Genomic DNA, 13339 nt, shown 5'->3' with positions numbered 1-13339 from the left:
GCCATGCTGAGAAGTTGGGACTGATTGTGAGGACAAGAGTTGGCATCAGAAGATATTAAGCAGCGGAAAGACTAATCTGATTTTTACCTTAAAGCCTTCCTTGGCTGCTAGGGGAACATGGTTCAGAGAAGGACAAAGGAATGTCAGAAAAACCAGTTAGGAGGCTGTTGCAGTCATCCTGGTGAGGGCTGATGAGGGTTTGAGATGGTGACCTTGGATGATTTGTTTCATGCCTTCTACCTACAAATAGTCATTAGATGCGCCAAAGTGAATGAGACCTAGTCCCTGTCCTTGGGGAGCTCATGGTCCATTGACACAGATGAAAAAACTAAGTACTGTATAAATGAGTAAAGAATAATGGAAAAGAAATGGGTACCACTTGGAGGCAAAGAGAAAATAGTCCTGCCTGCCTCTCATGGGGAGGAGGCTCCAAGAAGGCTTCAGGGAGGATGCAACCAGTGAAGGCTCCCTCTTTCCTGAAGGATCCTCTCTGCTATCTTAAAGATAACCCAGAAAGAAATGACTGGATATTCTAATATGGCCCATTGTCTCCAGGACAGGAATTCTCAGCATGTATAATGGACCCAAAGATGGGATAGGGAGAATGCTTCTCAAAGTTGAAATAGTATGAGTTGGCTGGGCACGATGGCTCATCCCTATAATCCCAGCACTTTGGGAGGCTGAGGCAGGTGGATCACAAGGTCAGGGTTCGAGACCAGCCTGGCCAACATAGTGAAACCCCATCTCTACTAAAAATACAAAAATCAGCCAGGCTTTGTGGCATGCACCTGTAATTCCAGCTACTTGGGAAGCTGAGCAAGAGAATTGCTTGAACCTGGGGGGGCGGAGGTTGCAGTGAGCCAAGATCAGGCCAGGCCACTGCCCTCTAGCCTGGGTGACAGAGCAAGACTCCATGTTGGGAAGAAAAAAATAAATACTATGAGTTTTTGAAAATCTCTAAATTCCATTTTTGTGACTATGCTTTAAAACTTTAATTTCTCCCTTTGTGCTATAATTTCCTTCCTTCCCTCCTTCCTTCCTTCCTTCCTTCCTTCCTTCCTTCCTTCCTTCCTTCCTTCCTTCCTTCCTTCCTTCCTTCCTTCCTTTTTTACACATGGTCTTGCTTCTTGTTTTGTTGCCCTGGCTAGAGTGCAGTGGCACAATCATGGCTCACTGCAAACCTCAACATCCGCAAGGCTCCGGTGATCCTCCCACCTCAGCCTCCCGAGTAACTGGTACTACAGGCACTCACCACCATGACTGGCTAATTTTTGTATTTTTTGTAGAGACAGGGTTCGCCAACTTGCCCAGCTTGTTCTGGAACTCCTGGGCTCAAGTAATCTGCCTGCCTTGGCCTCCTAAAGTGCTAGGATAACATACATTAGCCACCATGCCTGTTTGTGTTTTGCATTTTAGAAGGGAATTACTTGGGTAAAGAGAATAGCTTGCTCTTGTGTTTTATTTATCTATCTGTCTAGCTGTCATTTTTAAAATTTCCCTGAGAAACTTTTTTAGCAGAAACAGGGGTTCTGAAATAAACTGGAATTTAATGTTCCATTAACATTTCAGAAAATGCCAGCAAGAAGTCTGAATAGATAATTACTTACAAGGGAAGCATGGTAGGTATGTTTGCTCTCCATAGGTCCACCAGAAAGAGTTTCAAAGTGGATCGTGTCACCAAAAATTATTTGGACTACTTTGGTCTCCACAATTATAGATGAACATTTACATCTGGACAAATGGTTTCCAATTAGGTTGCCCATTAAGTGATGGAGTGCAGGAGCAGTGGTAAATGAAACCTAGTTTGCAAGCCTCAGACAGGAAGGTGATGAGTTGCAAAAGGTGAGAAATGCTATAACTCCTGGTTCCTACCTTCAGCTGCACCAGAAGGAGATGGGCAGCCAGGAACTGAACCCGGGATGTCCACAGTGCTCATAAAAGCCCAATCTTTTTTTTTTTTTAAGGTATATAAACTATTTATTAACAGACAAGGCCTACAGACTTATTTCTTCTTGGACACACCCACGGTGCGGCCACAGCGGCCAGTGGTCTTGGCGTGCTGGCCTCGGACACGAAGGCCCCAGAAGTGGCGCAGCCCTCTATGGGCCCGAATCTTCTTCAGTCGCTCCAGGTCTTCACGGAGCTTGTTGTCCAGACCATTGGCTAGGACCTGGCTATATTTTCCATCCTTTACATCCTTCTGTCTGTTCAAGAACCAGTCTGGGATCTTGTACTGGCGTGGATTCTGCATAATGGTGATCACACGTTCCACCTCATCCTCAGTGAGTTCTCCCGCCCTCTTGGTGAGGTCAATGTCTGCTTTCCTCAACACCACATGAGCATATCTTCGGCCCACACCCTTAATGGCAGTGATGGCAAAGGCTATTTTCCGCCGCCCATCGATGTTGGTGTTGAGTACTCGCAAAATATGCTGGAACTTTTCAGGGATCACTAGAGACATGGCGGCAGCACAAGTGGTGGCGTGTAGGCCTCCTGTGGAAGGAAAAGCCCAATCTTTTATAGAATTTTTCAAAACATTTTCCCATGCACCATCTTGTTTGATCTCACCACCACCCTGAGAAAGACAAGGGAGATGCTCTTGTTGTCCTCATTTTACAGCTGTGGAAACTGAAACTGTGATTCTGATGACTCAAGAAGGGCATACAACGAGGGCAGAAAGGGGCCACAGTTCAGACCAGCTCTTCTGACCCTCAGTCCTATGATTTGACCCCTATACCACATGGCCTCTCAAAAATCTTTGAACAGTCACAGCTCAAAGTAAGGGCTCTCGTAATGAAAGCATATATCAATGTAGCTAGTACATTAATGGTTATAAAATGATTATACAGAAATGGCCTGACCTCCATGGGGAGTGCCCATGGGGATGCTGCTGGTGAGACCCCATAGGGCAGTGGTTTTCAGTGAGGGCACCAAGCAGCAGAACCCCACTTGCCACACAAGGCTTGGGGGACTCAGGGAAATAAGCCACACAGAGGAAGCCCTCACAATAGAGAGACTGGAAGCAGAGCCACCAGGAGAAGTGAATTGCTGACATATTGGTAGAGAAACACTGTTCTTCAAAGCTGAAGACATCACGCTACCCGACTTCAAACTATACTACAGGGCTACCGTAACCATAACAGCATGGTACTGTTACAAGAACAGACACATAGACCAATAAAGCAGCATAGAGAAAACAGAAATAAAACCACACATCTACACCTATCTGATCTTCAACAAACCTGACAAAAACAAGCTATGAGGAAAGGATTCCCTATTTAATAAATGGTGCAGGGATAACTGAACCCCTTCCTTATGCCATATATGAAAGTCAACTCAAGATGAATTAAAGACTTAAATGCAAAACCCAAAGCCTAGGCAATACCCTAGAAGAAAATCTAGACAATACCATTCAGCACATTGGCATGGGCAGAGATTTCATGACGAAGATGGCAAAAGCTATTGCAACAAAAGCAAACATTGACAAATGGGATTTAATTAAACTAAAGAGCTTCTGCACAACAAAAGAAACTATCAACAGAGTAAACAGACAACCTACAGAGAAACATTTTGCTCTGTATGTATCCCAATTTTCAAACTATGCAGATGATGAAGGTCTAATACCCAGCATCTATAAGGAAAATACAAGGGAAAAAAAAAAAAAAACCCACCTCATTCAGAAGTGGGCAAAAGACATGAAAAGACACTTCTCAAAAGAAGCTACACGTTTGGCCAACAATCATATGAAAAAAAGTTCAACATCACTGATCATTAGAGCAACACAAATCAAAACCACAAAGAGATACCATCACATATAAGTCAGAATGGCTATTATTAAAAAGTCAACAAATAACAGAGGTTGTCAAGGTTACGGAAAAATAGGAATGCTTTTACATAGGTTATGGGAGTGTAAATTAGTTCAACCATTGTGGAAGACAGTGTGGCTATTCTTCAAGAACCTAAAAACAGAACTACCATTCGACCCAGCAATCCCACTACTGGGTATGTATCCAAAGGAATATAAATTGCTCTATTACAAAGACATATGCACTTGTATGTTCACTGCAGCACTAGTTACAAAAACAAGGACATGAAATCAACCTAAATGCCCATCAATGATACACTGGATAAAGAAAATGTGCCACATATGTACCATGGAGTACTATGCAGCCACAAAAAAGGAATGAGATCATGTACTTTGCAGGAACATGGATGGAGCTAGAGGCCATTATTCTTAGCAAAGCAACGCAGGAGCAGAAAACTAAATACTGCATGTTTTCACTTACAGGTCGGAGCTAAATGATGAGAATACATAGACACATAGAGGGGAATAATGCACACTGAGGCCTATTGGAGGGCAGAGGGTATGAGGAGAGACAGGATCAGGGAAAATAATGAGTGAATACTAGGCTTAATACCTGGGTGATGAAATAACCTGTACAACAAACCCCCATGACACACATTTACCTGTGTTACAAACCTGCACATCCTGTGCATGTACCCCTTAAATTAAAATAAGAGTTAAAAAAGAGAACAGTATTACCCTGTTCTTTGAAGAAGTATACAAGGCCAAATTAGGACTCCTCTATTGTTAGCATTACAGGATGCAAAGCAAGAAGCTTTAGACCAGAGGCAAGAGGGCAGTGTGAGACACACAGACCAAAACCAAATCTTTTCCTATCATCATATTTCACCATATTGATGAAGGGGCCCACTGGTCCATGAGGGAGGCAAACTGGAAACTATCAGACCCCACGAACACCTGACCTTTCAAAGACTTCCTCAATCGGCCTTAGGATAAAATGCAAATTTCATAAGAGGATCCACCTGCTTACCTTCTCAGCCTTGTCTCTCATCAGGCTCCACACCCCACATGTGTATTCACAAACACCCCACACAAGACCTACCCAAAACATGCACTGAGCCACTTCCTTTGCTCTAGCTTACTCTCTCTTGTTTCTAGGTTTGGGCCCATGCTATTCTTTGCCTCAGCTTCATTTCCTCCCTCCCGTCCCAATTGCCTAACTCCTAACCATTCTTCAAGTATCAGCCTACAGGCCACTTCCTGCAGGAAGTATCTCTCCAGCACCTCCACCCTTGCAGGCTAAGTTTGCCTGCCATGCTCTCCCATGTCAGTCTGCACTTCCTCAAACCTCACTGTAATTGCTTGATTCTTATTCCGTCCTCACCACCTGGCAATTACTTGGTAGAAGCAGGGACTGCTGACGTACTCACTACAGTAACCTCAAACCGGGCACTGTAGTATTTGTTGAGTGATGGAATAGATTAATTCTTTAATTAATTTAGCTCGTGGTAAAATACAGTAAACAAAAAGCATTTCTCCTCTATAGGCGGTTAGTTCAGTTGGGCTTAGCTCCACAAAGATCCGGCTGGGCAGGCCTCCATGCCATGTTACATAAAAACCTAAGCAGACTGTTAGAGTCAAGATTCTGCTGCAAAAGTGAGCAAGAGTCCTGTTTACAGAATTCTGTCTTAAGAAGGCTTATTTCTGTCTGGGTGTGATCCAAGTTACTGAGGGCTTTAAACAATTGGGAAAGACATTATCTTTGGAAAGTAAAATCCAACCCCTGTCCCTTGGTTCTTGCCAAATATCTCCCACAACCCACATTAAGTAGATTACTCTGTCCTTAATCACACGCTAAATGCCTGCATCTGTGGCTGGCATCGGCTGCGTGTGAGGCAGCTGCAATCCCCGTGTATATCTCCTGCTATTACAGCAGGAAATCAATTGGGTAAAGAACTCCAAGTGGGTGAGAAACAAGACAATACAGGTTGAGATCTTCATTCATTCATTCATTCATTCATTCATTCAACATTAGTGAATAATCAATTATATTCCAGGTACTGAAAAGAGAGAAACAAGACATTCCCTTTCTTCGAAGTGCTCACTAGAAAAAAAAAAAAAAGGCCGGGCGCGGTGGCTCAAGCCTGTAATCCCAGCACTTTGGGAGGCCGAGGCGGGCGGATCACAAGGTCAGGAGATCGAGACCACAGTGAAACCCCGTCTCTACTAAAAAATACAAAAAATTAGCCGGGCGCGGTGGCGGGCGCCTGTAGTCCCAGCTACTCAGGAGGCTGAGGCTGGAGAATGGCGGGAACCCGGGAGGCGGAGCTTGCAGTGAGCCGAGATCGCGCCACTGCACTCCAGCCTGGGCAACAGCGTGAGACTCCGTCTCAAAAAAAAAAAAAAAAAAAAAAAAAAAAAAAAAAAAAAGTGCTTAGAGAATGAAAAATTCCTTGTAATTGTTTAGCCTTCACTTCTGAAACTTTAATGTGAATTTTAAGTCACTTGGGTGTCATGTTAAAATGAGGTTCTGATTCACTAGGTCTGGGGCAGGGCCTGAGAGTCTACAGTTCTAACAGGCTCCCAGGTGACACTGATACTGCTGGTTTGGGACCACACTTTGAGCAGAAAGCATCACAATAGAGTCGAGAGAGAGAGAAACAATAATTGTATCCTCATTTAACTCATTTCCTTCTCAGACAAATACTGAGAAGGAATATGGGAGGTTCTTTATGACCCTTTCATAGATAAAAAATAATCATTGACTCTGGGGGTATAAAATTTTCCCAAGGGTATCACAAATGCTAATGCCTGGATTCATTTATTCATATGCAGTACCCCAAATCCCCAACTTAACCCTCTGTGTTGCCCCCTAACCTTAGCTGCTGATCACAGCCACGACTCTTCTGCCTCTGGACACAGACTTAGCATCTGCTGGGTGTGGCCTCCCAAGCCTCACATTGACCACATGGACAGCCATAACCCCCTCCTTTGTGATTGGCCTCTGTTGACCTTCACTGGTTTGGTGGCTCCCAGGACAAAGGACTGAGGACCACAGGGAGGGAATAAGAATGGAGTTTGGAGAATATAGGAGCACTTATCACCCTAGGTCTCAGCCAGGTCCCTGAGAACCTGCCATTGCTTCCACACTTCACGGTATCCCTGAACAAGTTACCTGCAGACCACAAGCCACTGACCCAAGGGGAATGGGAGAGAACTGCACTTGGTGAGGACCTGCAATGTGTAGGAGTTTGCACAAGTGATTTCCTTGAGTTACCTCTTTCAAGAGGTGTAATATGGGTTATGATCTTCACTTCTACGTGTATGTATTCATTCAACACTAGTTAAGGACCAGTTGTGTTCTAGCCATTGAAAAGTGATAAATATAAGACACATTCCTTTCCTTCAAGGGATGCTCAAAGAGTGGGTGACAGGCCCCAAATCACCCAGCTAGGAAGTGTTGTGGCAGGAACAGAAAACCATCATCTCTCCAGCCTAAACCCATCACTTTTTCCAACCTCAATGAACTCATTGCACCAGCAGCCTTCACCATCTGAAAAGTCTATTAATAATATAGAGATTATGATTCAGTAGGTCTTGCAAGAGGCCCTATAGTTGGCATTTTTACCAATGTCACACTAAGGGATTCTGATCCTAGCAAACTTCAGATCATACTTTAGGGCTATGTCCTCAGACAAACTATATAAGTAATGCAGGAGCACTGACCATCTTTAGTCACCCTAAGATCCTGCTTGGTGCAGAGAGAGCAGACATCCTCCTACCTTGGGGAGACTGAGTCGACTGGAAAGAAGAGTGCAATTACTGCATCCAACCAAATTTGGAAGCAATATAACAAGTGTTACATCTGAGGCCAGGAATGCAGCCCTGCTAGAATGCTGCATGGCTGGCAGGGTGCGTGTGGGTGGGGCAGTCTGAGAGTCCCACCCCCACGCTCACATCACATCATGCTATTATGACTGGTGTTCCTCCCTACCAGTGTCCTTCCATGTGATTATCGCATTGTGGCTCTCAATCCCACAATCCTAAGGGATGAGCCACCTGGGTCCTTATGTAGGCAGATGCTCTCAGTAAACATCCTCCCCAAGTAAATGCACAGCTGGAGTTAACCCCAGGCAACTGGACCCGACAGGAAATCACCCAGAGCCACCAACTAGGACAGAGAATGGGAGCATAATAGACCCATCTGGACAGAGGAGCTGAGCTCAGATGAGCTGGGGACAACAGAGATGGTAGAAAGAGAACTGAGATGAGAGTCCTGGGTTCCAGACCCAATCACTGACTGCAGGATCCTCAGCAAGTCATGTCCCCTTTCTGGGCCATTGTTTCCTCATGAGTAAGATCCTTTCCGGCTCTGATTTTCTGAGTCCTTGATTTTATTACAGGGTGAAAACACTTGCTCGACTTGAAATGGGAGGCCTGAGATCCACTCCTGGCTCTTTTCTCACTGCACCCTTCACTCCTGGAAAACTGGTCCACTCCTTTTCCCAGAAGGCATCTGAGTCACTCCCATCCTAATTCCCTCCTCCCTCCCTATATGTGTGTAGGGCTACTGGGATATCTCATAGAATCAAGAAGATTTGATTCAGAAAGGGAAAGGAAATGGGAATATTCCAAAAGCAAGAGTTTTCAGCCCCCATTTCTAGTATGCTACCATTAGCATACTACCTTCCACCACCTTCCAGCCTTTGTATCTTTCTGATTTAATTATTAAATTCTAGGAGAGGGAGAATTTCATTGCCCAGGTGAGGTTGGATGCCTAGTCCTGTCTCAACCAGGTATGGCGAGGTGGGCAGGGTCACTAAATGGAAATATGGCCAGTTAGAGTCCACTGCATGTTAGAGGCAGGCTACAGAAAAGGAGACTGCCATACCAGGGCTGAACACAACAATAATTCCTGGGGGACTCAAGACTTTCCTGTCCTTCCAACTCTTCCTCTACCACTGATGCTCCGTCCTTTCCTAGGCCTACATGGGCTCCTGCAGGATGCAAAACTCAGTGCTCAGGACAGCACTGAGCACTCTCACCCTGATCCTCCACAAAGCACATGTTATTCACTCTGTTCCCAGAGGTCAGCCTTCACTCAGAGCTCACAAATTCTGGAGCTGAGTAAAACACTGACTATAATCCATCACAGCACAACAGACAGCTTCCTGCCATCTTCCAGGAATCCTGCCAGTCAATCTTTATGGGGCATTTATTATATTGTAAAGGTCTCGGCTCAGTGCTGTTGATAAATACAAGCTCAGACGTACAGAGACTCTCTTCCCAAGAAGGCCATACACGAGAGAGAATAGAAAACAGACAACAATGTAACTAAACAGTTCCCAAGAACTTTCAGGAACCAAGCACAGAAAGCAGTGGGCGAACTTTGGGAAAGGAGAGAGGTCAGTAAAGCATTTCCAGGGAAGGTGACACCTGGTAAATTGCATCTTAGATGAAGAGTAGCAGTCAGCCAGAAGAAAAGATGGAAGACAATTTCAGGCAGAAGGAACAGCCTGGGAAAAGGCTCAGAGGCATTCTACAATACAGCAAAAGGCAGAGCTCGTCTATGTGAGGCGAACCGAACATGTGAGGCACAGTCCAGTGAAGTTGAGATTGGAGGGCTGGGCAGGGGTTGTACCATGCTACAGTGAGCAGATCCTGCTGAACCTGCTGAGCAGTGTGGAGGAGTGGGAAACAAGGATGATTACAGTCATCCAGATGACAGAAGATAGAGATATTCCACAAGGTGGAATTTAAGCTAAGACCTAGAAGACAAGAAGGAGCCAGCCATAGGGAAACCAGAGAAAAGAATATTCTAGGCAGAGAAACAAAAAACTGTGAAATCCCCAAAGAGGGAAGATGCATGGAGCAATAAAAAGTCAGGGGGTGTTTGAAGGAAGCAAGAGCAGTGAGATCGGTAAGGGAGGAAAATGCTGAGGTACACCCTGTCCACGTTTGAATTTTCTTCACAGGGAAGCCTTTGGAGCATTCTAAACAGCCAATTTCCATGATCTCATTAGCAATCATTTGTAAAGACTATCTTCTTTTTTTTATTATTATTATACTTTAAGTTCTAGGGTACATGTGCACAACATGCAGGTTTGTTACATATGTATACATGTGCCACGTTGGTGTGCTGCACCCATTAACTCGTCATTTACATTAGGTATATCTCCTAATGCTATCCCTGCCCCCCTCCCCACAATAGGCCCTGGTGTGTGATGATCCCCTTCCTGTGTCCAAGTGATCTCATTGTTCAATTCCCACCTATGAGTGAGAACATGTGGTATTTGGGTTTTCTGTTCTTGTGACAGTTTGCTGAGAATGATAGTTTCCAGCTGCATCCATATCCCTACAAAGGATACGAACTCATCCTTTTTTATGGCTGCATAGTATTCCATGGTGTATATGTGCCACATTTTCTTAATCCAGTCTGTCACTGATGGCCATCAGAGAAATGCAAATCAAAACCACAATGAGATACCATCTCATACCAGTTAGAATAGCAATCATTAAAAAATCAGGAAACAACAGGTGCTGGAGAGGATGTGGAGAAATAAGACTATCTTCTTATTGTGTGGGCAGTGGACCGCCGGGAAGCGAAAATGCAAGCAGGAAGAACAGACAGGGGTTTATTGACATATTCCAGGCAAGAATGATCAGGATGGCCAAGGGGTAGAGTGACTTGGACAGATTAGAAAGACGTTTTGGAGATAGAATTGGCAGAAATAGCTCATGGCTTAGAGAAGGGGTGATAAGAAGAGAGAAATTCTGACTGGTTTGCAAGTGCCACTGAATACACAGTAGTGTATTTACCAAGATGGGGAAGATGGGCAGATGAGCGAGGTCTGATTTTGGGGGTAGATAGAGGAAATATGGAAATCAAGGGTTCTCTTTTGAATGTGTTATGTTTGAGATGCATTTTAGATCTCTAAGTGGAGATGTCACCTAGCAGATGGTTATATAGGTTTCACTTTATGGCTAGAGACAAAAAGTTGAATATCATTAGCATATAGATGGTATTTGAAGACAAGGGAGTGGAGGTACTTTGGAGGTACCTAGACAGAAAGTGAGACAGAGAAGAAAAGGAGATTTGGGGGTCATACTTATGGTCAGCCGACATTTTAAGACAGAGAAGAAGAGAAAATTGAGTAGGACTAGCCTGTGAGATTATTACTAGCCTGTGAGATTATTACTGGCCTGTGAGAGAATGTGGTTTCAGAGAAACCAAAAGCATGGGGATTGTCGTGGGGCTGGATGATGGGGTTGTGGGGTAGGAAGATATTTTAAGAAGGAAAGAGTGGGTCAGGCACAGTGGTTCACGCCTGTAATCCCAGCACTTTGGGAGGCTGAGGCCAGCGGATCACAAGGTCAGGAGATAGAGACCATCCTGACTAACATGGTGAAACCCTGTCTCTACTAAAAATATAAAAAATTAGCCAGGCGTGATGGCACATGCCTGTAGTCCCAACTACTCAGAAGGCTGAGGCAGGAGAATTGCTTAAATCCAGGACGCAGAGTTTGCAGTGAGCCGAGATTGTGCCATTGCACTCTAGCCTGGACGACAGAGCGAGACTCCATCTCAAAAAAAAAAAAAAAAGGAAAAAGTGAACAACTGTATCTGATGTAGCAGACAGGACAGGTAAAATGTGAACTGAGAAATAGCCATTAGATTTACATCCCAACCCTCTAAGACCACACTACTGGCTGATAGTAGATGCTCAATAAATGGAAGTTGAATTCATTGACTGAAAGAACCAGCCCAGGAATGGCAAATATAGAACAGTTTTAGCTTCCACGTTACCACAGTTATTGCCTTTTTGAAAAAAAATGGAGACTCAGCCCCAGAATCCTTAAGCACTATCGAGTAATTAGAATTGTCATGCAAATTGAATCTATTTGCCATTCCCAGTGTAGACTAAACAATCAGGACAGGACTTTACATCAGAGTTGTTCAATAGAGTCTCATTAGCACGGCTTCAGGAGGAACCACAAACCATCTGCCAAAAGTCTTGCAGGGGAATTCCTGCTCTGGGGTGGAGACTGAACCAGGTGATCGCTAAGGCCCTTCAGAGAGTCTGTGGTTCAGATGGCAATTCCCTCTAAAATGCAGCTGTTCAAAACACAAAGAGAAAAACCCAACCCAGCCTAGGGTTAATAAGTGCAAACTGAATCTTTCCTAAAACTTCCTTCAATGCATTTTTTTCTTCCTCTTATCTTCACCGGCCTCCTGAAATGTCTTATCTGCAAAGGCATGATTCTGTTCTAAATCTCTGTCTATGAACACAATTATCATTTTTGCTTCTTCCACACGGTAGCATTAACCTAACTTACCCATTCAGCCATAGGCAGACTGTCTTCATCTCTAAATGATGCACCCCCCTACATTAAAAAAAAGGCAGACAGTTTTATTCTTTAGTTCAAAGTACTTAGCATTACGAAGAGACATCTGCTGCAGACAAATCTTGGGTCTTTGGAACCTAAATACTTTGAAATTTATTCCTCTTCACCACCTGGAGGCTCATGAGTCCATTTGTGGACTTTCCCACCTAATGCTGCCTTGCAAGTTAATGAGCAGTTGGTTCATAGATATGCAAGTTATAGCTCTTCTATTAAGACTCCTACATCCATTTTGCAGTTGAAAGGGCAGAAAATTAACCACTAGTACTGTCTCAGTGCCCTCTATCTCCTCTCACCTTTATTCATTACTTCAACGAACATGTACTGCATGCCAGATTCCACACTGTTTTCTAGAATAGAATCGAGAGGTACAGTGAGGAATAAAATTTGGTTTTCTTTCCCATCTGGCGCTCATACATGAGCTTTACAAGTTCTATATGTCCTTCTGAAATGACATTCAAAATGCTGTGTGTGTGTCTGTGTGTGTGTGTGTGTGCGCGCGCGCGCGTGCCTCCAGAAAGAGGTTTATAATTTTCATCAAATTTAGAATCCAAAAGGGCTAGAGATCAATGGGAATGTAAAGTCATCTTTGACACTTCCCTTTCCATCATCCCTAATCACCAAGGATTGCCAGGTTTGTTTTTCATTTTCCCCTAAATTGCTCTAGATCTATCTCCCACTGTCCATCCCCCACCTTAGTTCAAGCTACCCTCAGTTCATTAGTTAACAGCCCTGCCTCCCACATGGCATCTCTGCCATCCTCCAATCTATTCTCCACACTGAAGTCAGAGCATATTTTCAGCTCTCTAATCTGATCATTTCGACCTCTTGCTTAAAACCTTTCGATGACTTCCTACTGCTCTGAGCATAAATGCCAAGCCATAAACATTCCCATGAGCATTTGCAATCACGACTCATTGTTCTCTACTATTCTCTTCACTCCGTGAACTCCAGCCTCATCCAACTTCATTCTCATCTTTAAATTCTCTTTCCACTCTCCTGCCATGAGGTTTGAGCACATTCTGCAATCTCTACCTGAAAGGCTTCTTCTTCTCTCCCTTCACCAAATTATATTGTAATAATCACTTCTACCAGCCACTTCCCCTGACCTCCCTCACTAGGCTAAACGCG

The 13339-nt window shown here is 44.2% G+C and overlaps 1 protein-coding gene across 1 annotated transcript in view; it reads right to left on the bottom strand.

The window, feature by feature from the left end:
- LOC126955277 (40S ribosomal protein S18-like) overlaps positions 1-13339 on the bottom strand; it is a 142301-nt gene that overhangs the window by 14453 nt on the left and 114509 nt on the right. Inside the window, exon 2 of the mRNA XM_050791674.1 lies at positions 1963-2493. Within this exon, the coding sequence (XP_050647631.1) occupies positions 2003-2493 (491 nt within the window). The 3' untranslated portion in view covers positions 1963-2002. Of the gene's footprint in view, positions 2494-13339 lie in introns of the transcript that reaches the window.

This window comes from Macaca thibetana, chromosome 5, assembly GCF_024542745.1.
Source record: "Macaca thibetana thibetana isolate TM-01 chromosome 5, ASM2454274v1, whole genome shotgun sequence".
Lineage (NCBI taxonomy): Eukaryota > Metazoa > Chordata > Mammalia > Primates > Cercopithecidae > Macaca > Macaca thibetana.
The sequence above is the reverse complement of the archived record's forward strand: the minus strand, read 5'-3'. Positions and strand labels throughout refer to the sequence as shown.